General features: G+C 38.8%; 3 protein-coding genes across 3 annotated transcripts in view; 2 read left to right on the forward strand and 1 right to left on the reverse strand.

Moving 5' to 3' along the window:
• The first annotated feature begins 40 nt into the window (after positions 1-40).
• LOC144663936 (vesicle-trafficking protein SEC22b-like) lies at positions 41-5,725 on the forward strand. The gene is made up of 5 exons (XM_078525035.1): positions 41-206; positions 2,283-2,383; positions 2,975-3,135; positions 3,360-3,506; positions 4,289-5,725. The coding sequence occupies exons 1-5, from the start codon at positions 132-134 to the stop codon at positions 4,441-4,443; spliced, it is 639 nt and encodes a 212-aa protein (XP_078381161.1). The 5' UTR covers positions 41-131; the 3' UTR covers positions 4,444-5,725.
• Positions 5,726-6,211: 486 nt separating this feature from the next.
• Positions 6,212-13,043, reverse strand: LOC144663926 (uncharacterized). Its single transcript, XM_078525023.1, has 6 exons — positions 12,232-13,043; positions 11,011-11,278; positions 8,387-9,324; positions 7,505-8,034; positions 6,878-7,003; positions 6,212-6,350 (listed from the first exon to the last, which is right to left on the reverse strand). Exons 1-6 carry the CDS (start codon positions 13,036-13,038, stop codon positions 6,257-6,259), a joined length of 2,763 nt encoding a protein of 920 aa, XP_078381149.1. The 5' UTR covers positions 13,039-13,043; the 3' UTR covers positions 6,212-6,256.
• Positions 13,044-14,361: 1,318 nt separating this feature from the next.
• Positions 14,362-20,275, forward strand: part of LOC144664105 (uncharacterized) — a 108,367-nt gene continuing 102,453 nt past the window's right edge. The window contains exons 1-4 of the mRNA XM_078525236.1: positions 14,362-14,468; positions 14,545-14,627; positions 18,183-18,709; positions 19,690-19,854. Coding sequence (XP_078381362.1) covers positions 14,458-14,468; positions 14,545-14,627; positions 18,183-18,709; positions 19,690-19,854 — 786 coding nt within the window. The 5' untranslated portion in view covers positions 14,362-14,457. The remainder of the gene's footprint in view (positions 14,469-14,544; positions 14,628-18,182; positions 18,710-19,689; positions 19,855-20,275) is intronic.

Consider the following 20,275-nt stretch of genomic DNA (forward strand, 5'->3'; position numbering starts at 1 on the left):
CAGCGTAATACGCAAGCGCAATCCACGTGTACTAAAAAGAAGTGTACAAGTTGCAGAAACTAGCTACTATCTACTGGTTTTTTGGCCTTTTCATTTTATTTCAGCAAGCAGAAGGACATTATTTGATCAGGATGGTTGTAATGACAATGATAGGCCGTGTTATTGACGGCTTACCACTAGCAGCCTCTATGCAAAGTGATCAGGATGTATGTATGCCATGTTACTGATCGCAAACTCTCTCTTTTATATAAATCTGTGCTGTCAGTGTTCTCTAAACATTATGTTTCAACTATCGTTCCGTAATTGCCGTAAAATACCTCTGGGTATTTACTGCTTTCGTAACAACATTCAGCTGTTTCAATGAATCTTAATACGGTTTGAGACTGGCTTCCACATAATTTCAATAGATATTTTCTGGCTACTGTACATGAAAGTAAGCTTAAGCTTATAAAACATTTAATATTTACACTTTTCCCAGGATATTTGTTTACATTTTTTCCATTTAAATCTATTCTAAATATTTACTATTGAAGTCTTTATAACTATAAGCAATTTTAGAGACAGACGTGCCTGTCTGTCTGTCTGTCTTTCTGTCTGTCTGACTCACTGTCTGTCCAAAAAAAGTCAAATAAGTTGAGTTTTGACGAGTGGAGAGAGGTTGAACTGTTCGATTCTGCTGGGCTAGCATCTGGTTGCCACAAAGCATTTATAAACAACTGAAATTAGTTTCTCTGAGACATTCAAACACAGAAGGAACTTTCTGTGTCCATGGGGCAAGTCTTTCTCAGAAAAAAGCGACCAATAAAGATAGCTAGAATTCAGGTTACTAGTCATACAGCATTTGGTAACAACCCAAAACTAAGAGAAATGAGCTGTTTCCAATTGTACTCAACATGATTCAAGTTTTAAAACTGGATTTGCTCTCAAATTTTTCTCAAGGTCAAGGCGGCATGCTCATGTGGCAGTCTAAAAGTAAAGTTCAAGTAGTTGTTGCCCCAGGGAGGATTTCAGTGTTTGTTTCTTTGCCCAGGGAGTTATAATGGTTTGAGGTAAATGGATGATACATTCTCATCCAGTCAAAAAAGGCCTTTGGGTTACAGGATATAAACAATATTTATTTTGATGTAATGTATATGAAATAATTCATATATGAACTGCGGGTAGATATGAAAGTGATAAAATTAATGATCATCGCAGTGGAAATTCACTGCGATGATCATTTATCACTTTCATATCCATCCGCAGTTCATATATGAATAATTTCATATACATTACATCATTTCACTCCTCTCACGGGTAAAATATGAACTCACAATTGACCTCGCTCCCAATGTGTGGCTTCAATAGCTCAGTTGGTAGAGCATCGCACCGGTATCGCGGAGGTCATGGGTTCGAATCCCGTTGAAGCTCTGAATTTTTTTCAGGCTTCTTTATTCCAATTGCTTATATTGGAAATTCACTGCGATGATCATTTATCACTTTAATATTTATTTTATTGAAACCTCAAGATGGGCTAGTCTGAAAGCCTGCTGAATCTGGTTGGCTGTTGAAAACTCGTTCATTTCTTCCACAATCTGTGGCGCAGGTCTGCAATAGAACTGGAACCAGGATTTTCTGGTTCCGGTTTTGGAATACCTAGTTTAGAGCCATGAGTTTCCTGGCCACTGCTTATTCATTCCCAGTCGTCTCTTATGTGAATATTGCAAGATGCAAAGCATGATGGGAAGAAGGAAAGGCGAGAGACAACTTAAAATAGTTGTTGCCTCAGGGAGGATTTCAGTGTTTGTTTCTTTGCTTCTCTTCTTCCCATGATTCCCTCCATGTTCAGCTTCCTAGACTTAAGAACTCAAAAGACGACTGGAGACGAGTCAGTGACCACGGGACAAGGGGGAAGCAGGCTCTGGGAACGAGAGTGTTAGGGCAGTAATCATTATTGCCCTAAGAAAAGGACAACCCTCCAAGTTAAGACCATTTTAGTCGCCATGGCGACTAAAATTTTGGAGCTGGCGACTAAATTTGAACCAAAGTCGCCAGCCTGGCGACTAAAATTGAGAAGAAGGATTGAAGCGTGAGCTTAATTTAGCGACTAAATTTTTTTCACTGGTGACCAAACCTGAGCAGTCGGTGGCCAAATGGCCACTAAGGAAAAAAATAAACTTGGAGGGTTGAAGGAGCATACATTCACAGCACACTCTCTCAGAGATGGTCACAGGTGTTGTTACCAGTTATTTCTGGAAGGAAATTTACTAAATTGAAATACATTTTAATCTATATTCTTTTAGACCACCAAGGACTACCAAGCACAAGCCAAGATGTTGTTCAGAAAACTCACAGACCACTCACCAGCAAGAAGTAGCATTGAAACTGGGCCAATGATGTTTCAGTGAGTATTAATTAATTAGGAAAAAATCATGACAGCTAAATGTGTCACGCTGTAGAATAATATCTCCACTATTTATCACCGAGCTTGAAATCTACCAACTTTATTATTTACTAAAAAATTAAGTTTTCGTGAATAATATATTTTGTTTGCAATTAGGCGCCAATTGAGAAGCTATTTCAAAAACTTGTGCTTCGTGTTTCATCGGGGTTTCCAAACACTCGAAAACAATAAAAGCACTTGGCCTACGGCCTCGTGCTTTAATAATAATAATAATAATAATAATAATAATAATAATAATAATAACATCTTTTATTTATACACGAGATGTGGTCGTGTTTAAGTTACCTAAGAATCTTTCATCAGTTTTCTCGTGTTTGGAAACCCCGATGAAACACTTGCACTCGTTTTTGAAATATTACTTAAATTCCATGAGTTTCCGGGCCTGGAAAATGAAATTCTAAAATTCCATGACTTTCCAGATTCTCCATGACCTGTACAAACCCTGCTGCAGAAGTTTAAATTGAAATGCAGAGTTGAACGTCTATGACATTGTCAAGGTAGTGACTGTTTTTCTTTTCCTTTTCTCAACAGTTACATTATCGAAAATGGTGTGTGTTTCCTGACATTAACAGAAAAGACATTCTCCAAGAGAGCAGCATTTAGTTTTCTTGAAGAGTTATCCTCTGAGTTTCACAGGGAGTTTGGTCACAAAATTGCTACAGCAACTAGACCTTACTCATTCATTGAATTTGGTGAGCATCTATCTACTACTAGTTTTCATTTCCTCATTTCATGCTCTTTCAAGAGTCTAGTCAGGTGAAATTCTGATAATCGGGTAATAGTAAAGCACTGACAGAAGTCTTTTTGACGACTAAAAATATATTAAGCGGAGCTTTCTACAAATTCAAAAAATTTAATTATCAATGTAAAATAACTGCCCTATGGTAAAGTAAGTAACTTCTTGCTGCCTTATCAGATACATACATTCAAAAGGCAAGAAAGAACTACCAGGACTCAAGAACAAGAAGAAATTTAAACAGATTAAATGATGAACTCCACGATGTACAGCGAATTATGGTTCAAAACATTGATGATGTTCTTCAAAGAGGGGAACAAATTTCAGGTAGGTCTGTGAGTTGCAAGGGACACCAGTCAGGCTTACAAAAAATAAAACTGTTTGCTTGCGGTTAGTTCACTACTTTTCACTTGCGTTTAGATCCACTCCTGTTCGCTTGCGGTTAGCTCCACTCCTGTTCGCTTGCGGTTAGCTCCACTCCTGTTCGCTTGCGGTTAGTTTCACCGCCTGTTCGCTTGTAGTTACCTCCAACTGTTCACTTGCGGTTAGCTCCACTCCTGTTCGCTGCATTTGTTGGTTAGGGCGACACACTTACAGTGATAAACTTTAAAAATTTGGTTTATTTTCCATTAGTACCAAATCCAACTCAGCATATCTTAAATACTCTACATAAAATGCAACTTTTGCATAATTTTTGCATTATAATAATATTTGTGACATTTTTGTAACGAACAAACCGCCGACCAGTGACTTGGTCACTTGACTCGGACTCAGAGTTGACTCGGCCAACCGGTGAACTTGACTTCGGGTCAATTTCGGAAAGAAAAGTAATAGGTACCCCTTAGGAGTACAATTTGGGATTAATTGTACTGCTCTTGACTAATCACAATCCAGTAATTATGCTGTGTGTACTATAAAGGAGAAAATACTGTGAAAATAGTAATGAGCTAGGGACCAAAACCACTAATAAAATAAAAAATACATATTAAGTGGGTGTTGACTATAACGCAGGGTTCAACAGTGAGTTGCTTTTTACACTTGTGTACATTATTTAAGCTTGTTTTCCCTCAGTGAACAATAAATTCATTCCCCAGTCTTCCTTTTTTCAGTGTTAGATGACAAGGCAGGAAATCTAAGGTTTCAGTCTGAAAAATACAAGAAGGATGCTACCTACTTAAATCTTCGTTCTTCCTACGCCAAATATGCAGCTGTTGGAACAATATTTGTAGTGCTTATGATTTATATTCGATTCTGGTGGTTCTGAGGAATAGCACACTGCTTGTTTCTGAAATAGAGAGCTTATATAAACTATAATTATTATTATTGTTAATGAAATCCTACTGGCTAGCCATTTCTATGAAATAGTAGTTAGCCAGGTAAATATGCAATTATATGAAATAAAGTTATCATAAACCTCTGTGTTACAGGGCTGTCATTAAGTTTTTAAGCAGTCGTTACATTGAAGTTATCATCCCTTGCATTTCACTCTGTATGCAAGACCAGTGTAACATGACACCCATTGACATCTTCACCCATAACATCAAGTGAACTCAGCCATAACTGGTGTAAGTTATGGCCCTTAATGACAGCCCTTATATTTTAAAAACACTGTACTTAGTGACCTACACCAGTACAACTCCATTTCTCTCTTTTGCGTCCAGTCTTTGTTAAGCGTGAACTCATTTTCCTGATCAGCGGCTGGTTACTAAGCCTAGTGCCTTGAAAACAACAAACTGACTACTTTGTTTGGCCCAAACAAAAATCTTTAAGCCCAATTCTAATTTTTGAGCCCCACTATTGTTAAGGTGGCCACTCTATTTATTTAGTTTCTGGTAGTTCATTGGTAGTCAGGTTATCACGCTCCTACGGTATTGAGTGCAGTATATGTGTTTCTGCGACACTAACAATTTGAAAGTGTTTCTTCTTACCAAAACTGACCAAACATAGTACGTGCAATTCTTTAAACATTTTATAAATACTAATGAGGTAGCACACCTGAGATTCACATGTGGTCTCTGATTAACTCATGTTTAGTTTAATTTGGTCCATTATCAAATAAGTCAAGGAAATGGGATTTGTTTTAATTAGCAAATACACATTTTAGCCCCAGATGAGAAATTTTCAATTCTTGTACTTCCTGATCAGATAATTTCATGATCAGTGGGTATGTCATCTTTTTGCCATCACAGGATGCAGCATGTTCCCTATTGAAACATGCAAGCTCAAAGAGTTATCAGAAGAGGTTTCATTATGAAAATAATGTTACTTATTACCCAACTGGGGTGGTAAATCAAAGCAAGCTAAGGATTTTATTGATTATTACTGTAAATAGATATTGATTTATCATTAATGTGTTGTTCTAAAAAAAATTTCCATACCCCTCCCACAGAAGATTTTTGGTTTGCACTCCCCCACCCCTCTGGAATTTCCAAATAAGCTTCATACTTTCCTCCCTGTCAATGACCTTTCTTGGGGTGCGTATGGATATTTCCTTGAACTGTGCAATATTGTTAATTACAATAAAATTCAATAAAGATTTTGCAAAATGCTTTCTTTATTTTTCAAACTCAAATGGCTTGAGGAGCCTTAATGGAGTCGTTGATAGTTAATGTCTTTTTTCTTAATAATTATTGCATCAAATAGTAGAAATGCGGGAAAACAATTACATTTAAAAGTACAATAATAAATTGTGGCAAAACAAAATCCCCCCAATAGTAAGTTGCAACAAAAAATGTTTCCTTTTTTGTTTTAAAATATGAAAACCAGTGGAACCTGTCACTAAACACAACTACCAGTTAACATACAAAGTAAATATTTTGAGCTTACTTTGCACTTTTCAAATATCAAATGTTTTGTGCCTGACACAACTGATAAAGAGTGATGCCCTCTTAAACTTTCTACATCTACTGCATTTCCCTTCAAAAACTGACCCAATAATTAAACAAATATCCAAGGAGTTAAAATTTCAACAATCCCATTACAGGTATTTACAGTTGTTTTATCCCATATGCTGTACAAAAAGAATTGTAGTATAAAGAAGTAACATTAACCAAACAGCATAATCAACTCTATTTTCCTTATTTTGACTTTTTTGCCTTGCCTAACTTTAACCTTGCTTGTCTCCTCTTCTTCTGGTTCTCTAAATCTTTCCATGCCCCCATGATGAACTTACTGACATAACAAGAAAGAAAATAGATTACCAGAAATTAATTTCCAGATTCTTAACTGCTGTGCAACATTTAAAATGAAGTATGAGGAAAAGTAAATTTGATAGCTCATTTTGTAGTTGCAGGACACTTCCTTTGTTGAACAAGAAAAGCCCACTCTCACTCCAGGCACCACCCATCCCCCCCCCCCCATCTTTAAGCAAGAACAGGCCCATTGCGACTTGCATTCTCCCCCCTGCACACAGACATGCAGCATTCTCCCCCCTGCACACAGACATGCAACACCTTCAGAACATCTGGATCTCCCCTTTTCTGCACAATCACCTAAATTTCACAAGAAAGCTGACTGATCAAATAAACATTATTTTGAAACGATGTGCCAATACTGTTCACTTTGTAATGGCTAAAGATGACTATAGTCACTACAGTCCTCAGGTAAATTGACAAACTGGTCATGAAGACCATCCCTTCTCAAGAGTACTTTCACCTAAACTAGGTACATTAATTTGTAAGAGGTACAACAAAACTTACTTCAATCCTGATAGCTCACTGATAAGTCCCTTGATCATTCCTTTGTCAGATGGTACCTCCAAACTGCACTGATTTCCATCATTTATACTACATGTATTCCCTGCAACACCTCTGTGGTTTAATTGTCTGCAATATAATAACAAGATCAATTTAATATCAATACATCATATACGTACATGAACCTGTATTTTAATGGGAACTTTGTGAAAGTATTTTAACTTGGTAAGTATCTAGACCACTGTGATTCTGAAAGGTATGTTGGAAAAAGGATAGGGTTGGTGCATCAACCCACTAACTACATGGTTGTTCACCTTACCGCCTTCCAAAAATGATGTATGCAAGGATTGGCAATTTTTTATTGAAGGGAATAAAAAATCAGATCAACCGTTTTAAATTCCCCTACAACAAAGGGATTTTAAAATGGTTGATTTGATTGGCTAGATTTTAAATTCCCTTTTTTGAAATTTAGCCAATCAAATCACGTGTTCCCAGAGCCACCTTTTCTCTTGTGCAAAGGTCCCACCACCTAAGAGGAAGAGGCGGCTCTTGGAATTTCCAATGACCTTACTGGCATAGGGTTGATATGATATCCTCTGGAACTGTAAATTGTATCTTTTAAACGTTTACCGTGCATCGTGTTTCTGAGACTCTGGGAGTGGCTTTTCATCTGAAAATTCATCAACATGAACCAACTGAGAGTCAGTACAGTCCATTAAACAATCAAACTCCATTATGTCACCATCAAAGCTAAATATAGAGCATCCTGCTTCCAGCTTGCTTGATTGGTTCTCTGTGGTTTTGCCCCCAACTGTTTTAACCAATTCAGTTTTCCCTGGTGTCATCTGTTTGCAAGCAGACTGGTTTTGACAGGTAGACTTTGTACATGTTACAGTTTGGTCTATTGTTATCTCTCCAGATATAATAGGCTCTTGATCCATGCAAATATCCAATGTCTGAGCAGTGTTGAGAGGTTGAGATGACCCCTGACAAGATTCATTCATTTCCGTGGTAGTTCCAGTTACAACAACTGAGTTGTGGTCCATGTTTTCACCAACTTTTGGAGAATATTGTGGCTTGGAACAAGCATTAGCACTATCTTCCAAATCACTCTCTTTTCTCTTTCGCTTTCTTGTTGACTCTCCTGCACCTGGATTTTCCTGCCGAAAAAAGTGTCACTACTTAAGTGTTAAACCTTTTTGTTGCCTACTGATATGTTTTTGGCATATTCACTGGAAGACAGAACTTTTTAAACAGTTCATTCTTGTAATAATGCTTCACTAAGTTTCTTTTAAACCTGCATGATGTAATAGGCTAATAGGGCCTTTACTCTTTGTGAAGCAGTCTGTGCAACAGTTCAACATCTCATCTGCTGTTGCTATTTGGTGACTACAGCATTAATGTCAATATTGGTAAGTTATTCTATAAATGGTCAATTTACCAGATGTTGTGCCTACTCTCTGAGAAAAGGCAGTTGAAGAAAACAAGGAAAAAATGCAGGGGGATACTTACAAACACCACAGTTGTGGTTTCACAATTAGTAGGGACCATCTGGTCAAGGTCTTGATCACTGTCATTTGGACGTCTATAATTTTCATTGTCAGAGCAACAGATGTCAGAATCAACTGTATTGGGCGCTTCTTTTTGTAACACAGGTGTATCCATGTTTGACTTATGGTCCATTCCTGTATGTTCAGCTATCAGATCGTGTGCCTCTACTAAATCATCACCAGCTTTCCGTTCCTGGCATTCCTCTTCTGAATCAAGACACTCACAACAGACTTTTGGAGGACTCAACTTCTTGACTTCTTTCTTTATTGATGTCATGACATTCTTGAATAAAACTGCAACATTCACTTCTGGGGTAGTGACTGCCGAGCATTCTATTCCAGGGTTTTGGGGTTCAGCTGCTTCTTCACACACACATTCATCTATACTTGTTATGGTAAAGTTTTGACTGCAAGGTTCATTATTAGTTTCTCTCTGCTGCTTTAGCCTATTGTCATTTTCATTCTGATGAAGGCTACACTGAGACAATTCAAAGTTTATGTGATTTTGCAATGTTTCACCAACAGGGTTTTGTACTTGTCTGTTGCATTCTGCTAAAGTACCTTTCATTGTAGCAGTCTCTTGTGCTGAGCTGACATCATGACCTTCAACTGATTGTGTTGTGGTTGCTTCATTCTCTTGTTGTCGCTGAACTGTTGTTATTGCCATTGTTTGTGATTCAGAACTAGCCTTCAAGTGTTTAGTGGCAGACTTTCCAGTTGCAATTTTCTTTAATGCTGCCTTTGTTGGTACAGTGTCAGTTTCCAAACTAGGCTTTGATGCTACTTCAGTTACAGCACCATCTTGGTTGCTGCTATCAGTAATTTCATTATCAATGTTTGCATCCATTTGAGTATCAATCCCCTCCACAGTTGACTCTTTGAGTTCTTCTCTATTAAATTCTGGAAAACAGTGACAAATTCATTACAATACAGTAAAAACCCGCGTATAAGAACCAAGGTTTTGTCAAGTTAGCCTAAACAGGTTATTCTTATATAAATGGTATTTAGTGTAAAATTAGGCTAACTAAGTTCTTAATTCAGTTCTTAACTTTTGTTTTAGAAATAAAGTAGAATTTTTAAATGATCTGGTCTTTAATGTCCAATAACAGTATTCTTGGAGGCTTCGGTAAGCAAAATACTATACTATTTTAATCTGATTCTGTTGAAATCAAACCTATACTGTAACCTTCACTATAATTCCCAATAAATTTTGTATACAAAACAACAAAACATGATAAAATGTCAAAGTTCCTCTTTAAAAATAAGAACCTGTTTTAGAATTTTAGGCTAAAATGGTTCTTATGTGAAGGGTGCTAAAAATGAAATTTTAGCCTAACAGGTTCTTAAATGTTAGGTTCTTATACACGGGTTTTTACTGTAATTAATTTTTGGAAATTGAAGGATCATGTTTACTATAGGTAGTCTCGTAAATCTGTCAGTCAATATATCAGCTAATAGTCGAATGAAAGTCAACTGATATTTCAGTTGAGAGACAGCCAATAGTTGGTCAACACTCGGCGATTAGTCCACTGACACTTGGTCGATAATCAGCTGACTCTCAACCAACTCTCTACAGATCATCAACTAAGCCCCTACACCCACCCCAATATGTATAAGCCCTCTCCAAAAATAAGCCCAACTTTAAGGGACATTGAGCAAATATATGCCTAGAGTTTATTTTTGAATTTTTACAGTACATTATTTGACTTTCGTTGTATTTAATTGATTACAAGTAATTTTCACAAAACTGCACTACTACTGTTACAGCTATGCACCTGTTATTGGTCAAGCATCTCTACAACCTTTTTTTAGTCGCGTAAGAAACGTATGTAGAGATAATAAGCTTAGGGAATTTTATTTCAAACTCTTACACAGAATAGTAGTCACCAAAAAGGAATTATTTCTCTTTGGTGTGGCAGAGGACGCAAAGTGTCCATACTGTGATTTGAATGACTCCATAATTCACACTTTCTACAACTGTAATTGGAGCCAATTATTCTTCGCAGAGGTTATAAAATGGTTTAATAAAGAAAATGCCACCTCTCTTACCCTCTCTCCAACTGAATTAATTTTTGGTAAGGACAAGGATAACATAAACAAAGAAATAGATATCATTAGAAAGTTAAACTTCACCTTTTTATATGCAAAATATTATGTATACAATCAGAAATTATTGAATGGAAAGCTGTCATTAAATGAATTCTTAGCCAATGTAAAATTTAAATACATCTTCGAAAAATTTAATTGTAGTTAAAGCGAATTATTTGAAATAAGAGTGTACTGTAGGATGAGTAATAGCGTGTATTAATATTGATGATGTATTGATGTATTGTAATTTCTAATTTAAGATCTAGTGTGCTAATAACTATATTATACTTGTAAGTTTTCTTTCTTTTTTTCAATTATTGTACTTATTTATTTTTACGTTATTCTGTGTGTATTTTTTTTTCTATTGAAATGAATAAAAAAAAAAAATTAAAAAAAATATTAAAAAAAAAAAAAATGCACCTGTTATTGCAAACAAACTTTAAAAGAACCTATTTAATAATATTCAGAAATTAAATAAGGAAAAAAACAATTTCCAACCTGATATTATCTCTTCACAGTTATACTGGTTTATGTAGTTGTACATGGCATCAATAATGTTATCTATGACATGCATAACAATGGCTGATGTCTCTTCCTGGACAGTTACAACTGGTGAAGATGAACAAATGTCATCTGTTGTTGCTGCATGTTCATCTGCTATTGTTTGACTTGCACTGAATATAACGAGGTCTCTATTTTCTTGACTCGAAGTCATCACTCCTTCCAGTCCCACCACATTTACCTCCTCTTTTTCCTCCTCTCTCATCTGAATAGAAATTCACATAAACACACATAAGTAAGACACAACCTCACTTGGCTCATAACATCAAAAAACATTGCAAAACTTGGCTGTAACAAACATCTAGTGCCAACACCAAAGTGTTTGTTATAATTAGAGGTCACTGTTGCATGAATATTTCAAAAATCCCACCACTTTAGAGGGATGCTGAATTTATTACCTTAAAATATTGGCTGACACTCATCATGGTCTTTTGGAAATTCGTGATTCTGATTTGTACTTTTACACTGAGTATTGGCGGATAGACCACAATCATGTGCTAGCTCTTGACAGGATAATTATTCTGTCTGATGCAATTACTGGGCATACAAGTTTGTTATAGCAGAGATGCAGTTGCAGATCCAGGGATGCTTTTCTTCCTGGGGTGAAGATATGACTTTCCTGCTCAAGTTAAGCAGGAAAGTCATATCTTCACTCCATCCCAACCACTCCGCCTCCCGCCCACCAGCCTTGCCACCCTCCTCCCCACGTCTGAATCCACTACAGTCCACTGCATGGATTCAATGGGAGTTGAGGGCCATTCCAAAAAAAATTCACACCCCTACCCCCCCACCCCCCCCCCCCCGTTGACGAATTTTTCTTAAGAGGTCTAAAATATGTCGGCACCTTTGATTCTTTCTGAGGGGGTAAGTAAAAAATGAGCAAAAAGTGGTCTTTTTTCTGATGGGGTTGAGAAAAAATCGGGTTTTTCTGAGGGGGGCATCATGTCGGCACTTTGATCTTTTTTTCTTAGGGTGTAAATTTTGACCTACCTCGTCAACAGGGGGGTGTGGATATAAAATGGAATGGCCCTGAAAGTTTTAAAAGGTCAAACAACTGAGACCATCTTGCATTACAAACGCACAATGAACTTTTAAAAGGTGGACGTTAATATCATTGGACGCCTAAACTTGAGCATATGTAAAACACTGTAAACGCACCTTTGGCGAAACCTTCGTACTTGTCATATCGTTGTTTTGTTCATCAGCAGGGCTTTGTTGAGCTTGTTGAGAATTCTGTTTGCTCCCTTTCCAAGGCCGTTTTGATCGCGTTGTTTTCACATCTGGAGAAATAGACTGAGAGCATCTATCTCTCTGCAATTTCCTCTTCAGTTTACCAGTAAACGGTGGAACGTACTTGCTCTCTTCCGTCTGCAGCAAATCTTTGGAAACGTCGTTGTTCGTATCGACAACTGTCGTTTCCAAATTCGGTTGTTGTGAGTGTTTCTCTGACTGTTCAGCCTGCTCTTCCAACCCGTCATCAAGTTTGGGTTTCTTTTCTTCGCATACATCAATTCCTTCTTTTATATTCTCTTTGGAACTAGAGCTCTCTTCTCTCTGCAGCAAATCTTTAGAAATGTCGTTGTTTGCATCGGCAACTGTCGTTTCCAAATTCGGTTGTTGTGAGTGTTTCTCTGACTGTTCAGCCTGCTCTTCCAACCTGTCATCTAATTTGGGTTTCTTTTCTTCGCATACACCAATTTCTTCTTTTATATTCTCTTTGGAACTCTCTTCTGTCTGCAGCAAATCTTTAGGAACGTCGTTGTTTGTATGACCTCTTGTATCGGCAACTGTCGTTTCCAAATTTGGTTGTTGTGAGTGTTTCTCTGACTGTTCAGCCTGCTCTTCCAACCCGTCATCTAATTTGGGTTTCTTTTCTTCGCATACATCAATTCCTTCTTTTGTTTTCTCTTTGGAACCTTTCTTTTTCGAGGCAGTCTTTCGTTTACGATTCTTCTTTCCGGCCATTTTGATTATGGACTGTTAAGCGCGGCAAGCTTTTTTTTGTGCTGTTTTGGCGCCAAAACTGTTCCGACTGCGTAAGCCTGGTAAATACCCTTCCCCTTTGGGAACCACTTCGGCACCCTTCGGAAACCCCTTCCGGAGCCTTCGTCAAACAAATTGACTTCGTGGCTGATTTCGTCCTCTTCTTTTCGCCGCCCCCACCCCCCACCCCCGCCAAAAAGATTTTACTATCCCGACTTTCCCTCGTTCATCAATACTTTAATTAATTGATTACGGTTTTCATTCAGGGAATGAAAATATTGAAATTTGAGTGACCTTCCGCATGGCGGGATATGAGTCCGAGAAACAGTGACAGGTCCAGAGAAGGGGTTCGGGACTCCGGGAACTGAGGACAGGACCTCACTGGCTCGGTGATAAGTAATGCCCGCAGTGGACTACGAGAAGTCACTCTTTTCCCTTAGTTCGTCGAGGAGCGAAAACTGAAAAATCCGGGACAGACAATCGCCTGGTTTTCGCGCGGCTGCACTTTCCTCCCACTTTTCCCATTCACTTATATCTATTTATAAGGGAAAAGAGCAAATGCCCGCAGACAAGGTCTGCTAGTCCCCAACTTTTTTTTGTCGGCCTCCACCTTGTGTGCGAAGACTGGTCCGTCATTGGACATGTTCACTGTTCACAAAACTTTGGCGAGTGTCATCTATATAAGACATTTTAACTGAACTCTTTATCCCACCATTTTACACAATAGACTTAGTATGGCATACACTTGACTTCTTGCTGGCTCCATATTTCCACAAGTCACGCCATATTATGAAAATATCTCTAGTCAGAGCCTCATTGGCTCCTGCTCTAGTAAAATGCACTCATTGAAAGACTTGAGCTGCTTTAATAGTTATAAACATTATTTACTCCTGCTATAAAGCATTGCCGTTAGCAATATCCAGGCATCTTGGTGCGGCTTTATTTCAATCAAGCTATTCCTCCTGAAATTAAGTGATGGCGGCTCCCAACAACTGTATCAACTTAAAGTGTTCCGAGATCAGAGATAAAGCTACGCGTGACCTGCTATAACAAGAGATTATAATCCTCCGTACATATCACCTTTATAAAACAGCAGAAACAGAAAAAACTTACCCTCTCCGAGGTTTAAAACTTTTCTTCTGCGAACTGAAGCAGTGATCGTGTTCTATCGTTCTCTTCCTCTTCTGGCTTTTTTCAAAATTCTTGACCGCATCGCGCGCGCGAGAAAACTGCATGTGTAAAATTACCCGCGTAACATTGGACCAATCAGCGGACAGACTTTCACCCAACAATACACCGTACATGACTACTGAACACCTCTGTGTTGAGCTCAGCTTCCACCGCGGATCATAAAATTGCAGCATTTGCGGTCTCGTAGCTGGGCCGAAACAGACGCCAGCTATGTTTCCCTGGTCAGTTAAGTCTACTGGAGTTTTGTTCAAGAAAATCACTCTACTATATTATTCAACTGTGTAATTTCTCTTCCAGTCTGCAGGGCCTTAGCACGGCTATAGTATTATGCGTGCTTCTGATGCATGGAGTTTCGTCCCGGGACGTTGCCGTTCCTACAAGTATGTCAATAAGAATATTACTTGTCGTTTTGTAAACTGTTTTAATGACCTCTATATAGGAGCTGGAGGTAGAATTGTTGCAGAATATTGGCGCAGACGCCTAAAATCAATTGTTTGAGTGGCATGCTGCCCGCGTGTGAGGTAATGCAATCGCTATGATCTATCCGAATGATAATTTCTATATGTTCCTCGCAACGAAGCAGGACTGTGTGTTCTTTGCTTGAATCTCGCACTTTCTTGATTTGATTTGCTCTCCAAATGTAACAAGCTTGCTTTACCAGCGTTTTTCTCGATAGTTGTAGTTAGCAGTGCAAAATATCCACATGAATTATCCAGTTTTCTTCGTCAGTTGTTATAAGATCGCGTGAGGGCAAAATAAGTTCTTTCTCTACCCGTCTAGGGTGACCAAATCGAAATTCATCGCAGTTAGCGTTTGCTGTCCTGTAATGAAATATTTCAGCCTAGAAATTTATTCTACACCTTTGTAGCTTGATAAATCGTCCTGAGAGATGGTGAACGTCTTCGGCGCATCCTTCTTAAAGTGGTTTATTGATAAGTCATTAGTACCCTTAGCACATTTACAAACAAACGCACACCCAATACATTCATAGTGCCGGTTTAAATGTATATGAATAAGATAGGTTTGTTTTATTTCTTTATGCTCAGAATCGCGCTACTGTTGTGAACAAAAACTGCTTTATCGATTGATGTTATAAACGATTACTGTCACTGTTTAGTCTAAACAATGGTGTATTGTGTTAAAAAAAGCCCTAATGGAAAATGCAGTTTGAGCGATTAGCAGTGTATTTGTCAAAAAATCAAAGTATTTTTCAATCCAAGCTATAATCTTATAAATGCTCTGGTTAAATATTGAGTCGTAAATATCATCGCTCGTGGCTGCGCTTTGCTCAAGAAACGAAACTCGATCTCATAGGTGAGACAGTCAATCATTGTTATAGTTAAGAAATCCCGACGAAGTGCCAGACGATACTCGTAAACCCCAGTGTCACATATTTAAGATTTTCTCAGTGATTTTCTACAAATGAACCCTCCTGTCTTTGTTTGTCATAACCATTTTGTGTTTTAAATTTGTGTATACAGTCTGGTACTGGCGATGTCAAAAATCTCGTTAGTGAAAGCTTGGTAAACAAGAGAATCATTACTGCGCTAATGATTATTTGTTTTGATTTGATTATAAAACTAAAAATACCATTTTAATATTGCGTTGAGTGTTTATAAGCATTTTTAATGACATTTTTATAAGCCCCACGATCACACGCATTATAAAAAAGAAAATTGGCGGAGAAATGTGCATTTGTACTGTGTATCGGAAATGGAAGACATTTCCCTTGAACATCCACCTCTTGAATCATACGATGCTTCAAATTAAGAGAGTATGTTTCATTCGATTCATAAGCGCGTAGATAAACCTCTTTAGCTACTTCAATTTGTGAGAACTTTCATCGATATTTAGAACACATTTTCTGTATACTTTCTCAGACGGTCTGTAACATCAACCTCAGGAATTGTATTGTGTTACTCTGGGCCATAGCGCGCGCGACTCCTTATTTCCGGCCGTCACGTACTTTGTGTTACGTGAAAAGCTATGTTGTTAGTTTTAATACAGAAGGAAGATTCATCCAATGTAACAGTGCGGTTGAGTCCTAGACAGGTTGCAGGTAGCTTATATCCCTTCTAAACTCATGGGTGAAAAATAGAAACCGTACAAACATGGCCAAGAGAAAATACGGTTTTTCTCCTGTGAACGCAGAGGTATTTTCAGAGAAACGACAGCCGGAAATACGTCTGCGTTCGCGGGCTAGGCTTAAATTATCTGATCTTAGTTGGAACAACATCGCACTAGCACTGCATTTGTTGGGTTTAAATCTCGGTAAAGCCCTGAATCTTTTCAGATTCTTTTCAACTGTTTTAGTTGAAAACACGACCGCGAGGATCATTCCTTTGTTGTAATTTATCTTCTTGTTAGGGCTGTGTCCTTCGCAGCCTTCATTAGGTCGTCACGCAATGCTTCTCCCCACGTTGCGTGACTGCCCAAGAAGATTCCTCATACCCATCTAGGGCTTTCCACAAGTTGCTCGAGATTTCCCAAAAAGTTGCCCGTAATTTCTCAAAAAGTTGCTCAAAAGTTGCTTCAAAAATCCAAAAAAGTTGCTTCTGTTAATAAAAGTTGCTCGAAAGTTGCTCCAAAAAATCCAAAACGCTTCTTCAAATCAATAGAATTTCTCTACATATATGCTAATTTTTCCTATAAGGGTAAGATTTCTAAGCAGTTTTATGCATAAGAGGTAATAACATATTAAGGGGAAAATTTGTTAAATAACAAGGATTTTTTTAACTGAGAAAAATCGTGAAGATATTGATGACTTCATGTTTGCTGACAAGGTTTGTAATGTTTTAATGCAGAAGGAGCCGAGGGTCTTCAGATGTTCCTCGACAATTTTCGGCAAACTTCGTAAATCTTCGGAAACGTTCGTATGGCTTTTGAACAACACTCGGATAATCTTCGGTCTGGAAATTGCTCAAAATTCAACAAGTTGCTCGAGAGTAAAAAAGTTGCTCGAAGTGGAAAAAGTTGCTCGAAATATGGAAAGTTGCCAAAAAGTTGCCGAGCAACTTGTGGAAAGCCCTATACCCATCAGGGAAGATTGGAATTGAACCTTCCCCACGTTGCGTAACTGCCCAAGAAGATTCCTCATACCCATCAGGGAAGATTGGAACTGAATCTTTCCCATAGTCCATCATCAAGCGCGGGACTCAACACGCCGGGTGTTGGAGGGCGGTGAAATTTGTATATTCGGGTTGAGAATTCCAGTCAACTGCCCTTCCCAGGGTTGAAGAAAACATTGATGGGTGCATTATCACCATCACTATGCCTCATCCTCTTCTTACTGTTTTTCTCTTGTGTTATCTTAGGTCTAAGTGCGGACTTTGACTAATTTGACAGACATCCCATAATGAAATGATCTCTTAACTCATGTTTTGATTTTCTGCATGTAATATTAATTGTCGACTGTTGAAAGGGGAAACATAATTTCGAAGATTTTCAGCCGGTATTCTCTTGATCGAAGAAGGTAAAAGGTAAAAAAAAAAGGTAAAGCAACTTTATTTATACGCGGTTTGTTTTTAAAGCTAGAAGCTTGTGGGGCCGTGTATATGAAACAAATACTGAATAAATATAATATATTAAATATACATAACATGATTAAAAATCCCAACTGGCAGGAGGCAGACCAGTTGGCTATTTCAAGCATGACCGGGGATTTGAACTCGGGACGACCGAGAACAAATCCAGATAGTGGTCAGAACGGGACTTGAACCCGGGACCTCCAGATTTCAAGTCGGCGCTCTAACCACTCGGCCACGCTGCCTCCTGTAAACACGCCGCTGCCTCCTGCCTCCTGTAAACTTCTTCCTATCCAAAAAGAGAGATTTTTTGGCGGACGGGACGGGTTAACGCAGGCTAAAGAAAGACCGTTTAATCAAATAATGGTTTACAACAACCTTGTCATCATAATTGTGTTCTTGAACTCTCAGATGCCGCTGACCTGGTGGACTTTGTGCAGGAGTTTCAGTGGAGCTTGAGTGAGCTTAACATCGAGACGACCGGACTTTGTGAAAGTAGACCGCTGCCTTTCTCCGACGGCCAGCGGGCTAGGGATGTTGCGTACGACCTTTCATCCACCGACGCGACAATTAACACCACAGTTGGGTCGCTCTTTCCCAATGGTCTCCCCGAAGAATTTGTTTTATTCGCTACAGTAAAAGTGGAGACTGACAACAGAGCGGACTTGTTTACGATAATCGACAGCGAGCAAAGTCTATCTTTTAGTTTGAATCCTGTGGAATTTGAATACAGGCGACGAGGGAAAGCCCCGGTTCGGGCAGGAGTCAGCAAAAGGTTGGCTGATGGGGCGTGGCACAGAGTAGCCTTTGCAGTCAGAAAAAGACACGTGGCATTGTCCGTAGACTGCGCTAAGCCGAAAGAGCACCCGAAGAAACCAAAAGGTTTTGATCCGAGTTTTAGTCCAAACAGCGTTGTGAGATTGGAAGAACAGTTCAAGGTATGAGAAACTCATGCACCTACATAGTTGGCGCGACATAATTAGAGTATTCAGAGCCTTTCTATTTTTCACGAAAAAGAACGTAAGAGAAACAGCGAGCGAAGCGAGCGTGAGTGCGAAGCACAAGGGGATGAGGGCAGGGGGTGAACGAAGCGATCCTCGTGCCTCCCGTTTTGCGCTCGAGTCCAGTTCTCCCGCGATTCTTCTCCCGCGCCATCGTAGAAAAATGCGAGAAAGTAAAGGGCTGTTAATAGTCTAACACAGGATTAATTTTTTGCACCTTAATAAGCAACAAACAAGGTACAATGTATAGCACTTCAAATGAGAAAGAAGCTAGCCATTCTTGAAACCAGAGTCCTTTCTGCACGTATTCTACAGAGAGGGCTCTAGGGTCGTTAATATACATGTATAGTAGGAAAATTAAGAAATGTAGAGAACGCCCGGCTAAGGCTCCAATTCCACTGTACTTGGAGTATATGAGAAAATTGAAGTCCGCTGTTACCAGAAAGGGACGTGTTGCTGTTCAGTACATAACAACATTCTTTGCCTAAATGCTTGCTTAAAAGTCTAAGTTTTGAACTGTCAGACTGAACTCTTAGCAGAATTCATTGGGCAATCGAAAGCGTTTTGCCCAGAGAACGTTCTTAAGCCCGAGCCAAACGAGAATGAGAGTTGACGAGAGTTCAAACCCTTGCACTCGTTTGGCCAGAAACTCTCACGCACTCTCATCGACTCTCGTGCGCTCTCATCGACTCTTATTCGCTCTCATCGACTTTGAACGTGCTCAAATTTTCATGAGAGTTGATGCGAGTTTGACGTTGACTCTCGTTCTCGTTTGGTCTGAGTAGATGATAGTCGATGAGAGTTAACGAAAACCTTTCATGAGGGTCAACACTCATGACTCATCCTTGTTTGGCCTAGGCTTTAAATTTTAATCACTTGACGTAGTTGTAACCTCGCTTGTTGTTCTTTCTTTCCAGGGTTCGTTACAGCAGCTGTTAATAGCTCCGGACGTGTTTAGAGTTCTCTCTTATTGTAAAGATTTTACGCCGGATTGTGACACTCCGTTGCCTTACGCTCCGTTCTTAAGCGGTGCAGCTCAACAGCGTGACAGTAACGTGCAGGTCATCAACAATGTCAGATATGTAAGTACGCTTGCGTGACGGTACGAGTGGGTTATCGTATGTTTTTTCAAAGGCTCAAATCGGAGATACCCGGCTCAAAACAACTGTGTACAGAGTGGGGGGAAACGCCAAAAAGGCATTAAAAAAGCCGTTAAGACCGTTAAGAATCAAACGGTTAACTACATGTAGTCGACTTTTCAAAGAATTTACTATTACAAAACTATTTCGCGTGATAAAGGTCCGGTGAGTAGGGCAACTTTTTACATTGGCACTGGCAATATTTAGAGCACCTTGGCACCCAGTGACTGAAAGGGTTTTGATATGCACTTGCGAAGTGTTTAAACTGTGTAACTCTACAATTTTTTTTGCTGAATCCGCAGAATACTTACAAAAAAAGTACATTGGGTTTTATTTTTAGTTCTTTTTGCAGCACATCCTGCAG

This window comes from Oculina patagonica, chromosome 1 (genome assembly GCF_052425735.1).
Source record: "Oculina patagonica isolate OP01 chromosome 1, crgOcupat, whole genome shotgun sequence".
Classification (NCBI taxonomy): domain Eukaryota; kingdom Metazoa; phylum Cnidaria; class Anthozoa; order Scleractinia; family Oculinidae; genus Oculina; species Oculina patagonica.

What these genes read in the sequence shown, in the direction of transcription:
- LOC144663936 (XM_078525035.1), top strand. Translation starts at nt 132, where the DNA reads ATGGTTGTAATGACAATGATAGGCCGTGTTATTGACGGCTTACCACTA. An exon ending in CTATGCAAAGTGATCAGGAT is followed by an intron (nt 207 to 2,282) that starts GTATGTATGCCA and finishes ATATTCTTTTAG; the next exon opens with ACCACCAAGGACTACCAAGC. An exon ending in AAGAGGGGAACAAATTTCAG is followed by an intron (nt 3,507 to 4,288) that starts GTAGGTCTGTGA and finishes TCCTTTTTTCAG; the next exon opens with TGTTAGATGACAAGGCAGGA.
- LOC144663926 (XM_078525023.1), bottom strand. Translation starts at nt 13,038, where the DNA reads ATGGCCGGAAAGAAGAATCGTAAACGAAAGACTGCCTCGAAAAAGAAA. An exon ending in AAACCACAACTGTGGTGTTT is followed by an intron (nt 8,035 to 8,386) that starts GTAAGTATCCCC and finishes TTTTTTCGGCAG; the next exon opens with GAAAATCCAGGTGCAGGAGA. An exon ending in TCTCAGAAACACGATGCACG is followed by an intron (nt 7,004 to 7,504) that starts GTAAACGTTTAA and finishes ATTATATTGCAG; the next exon opens with ACAATTAAACCACAGAGGTG.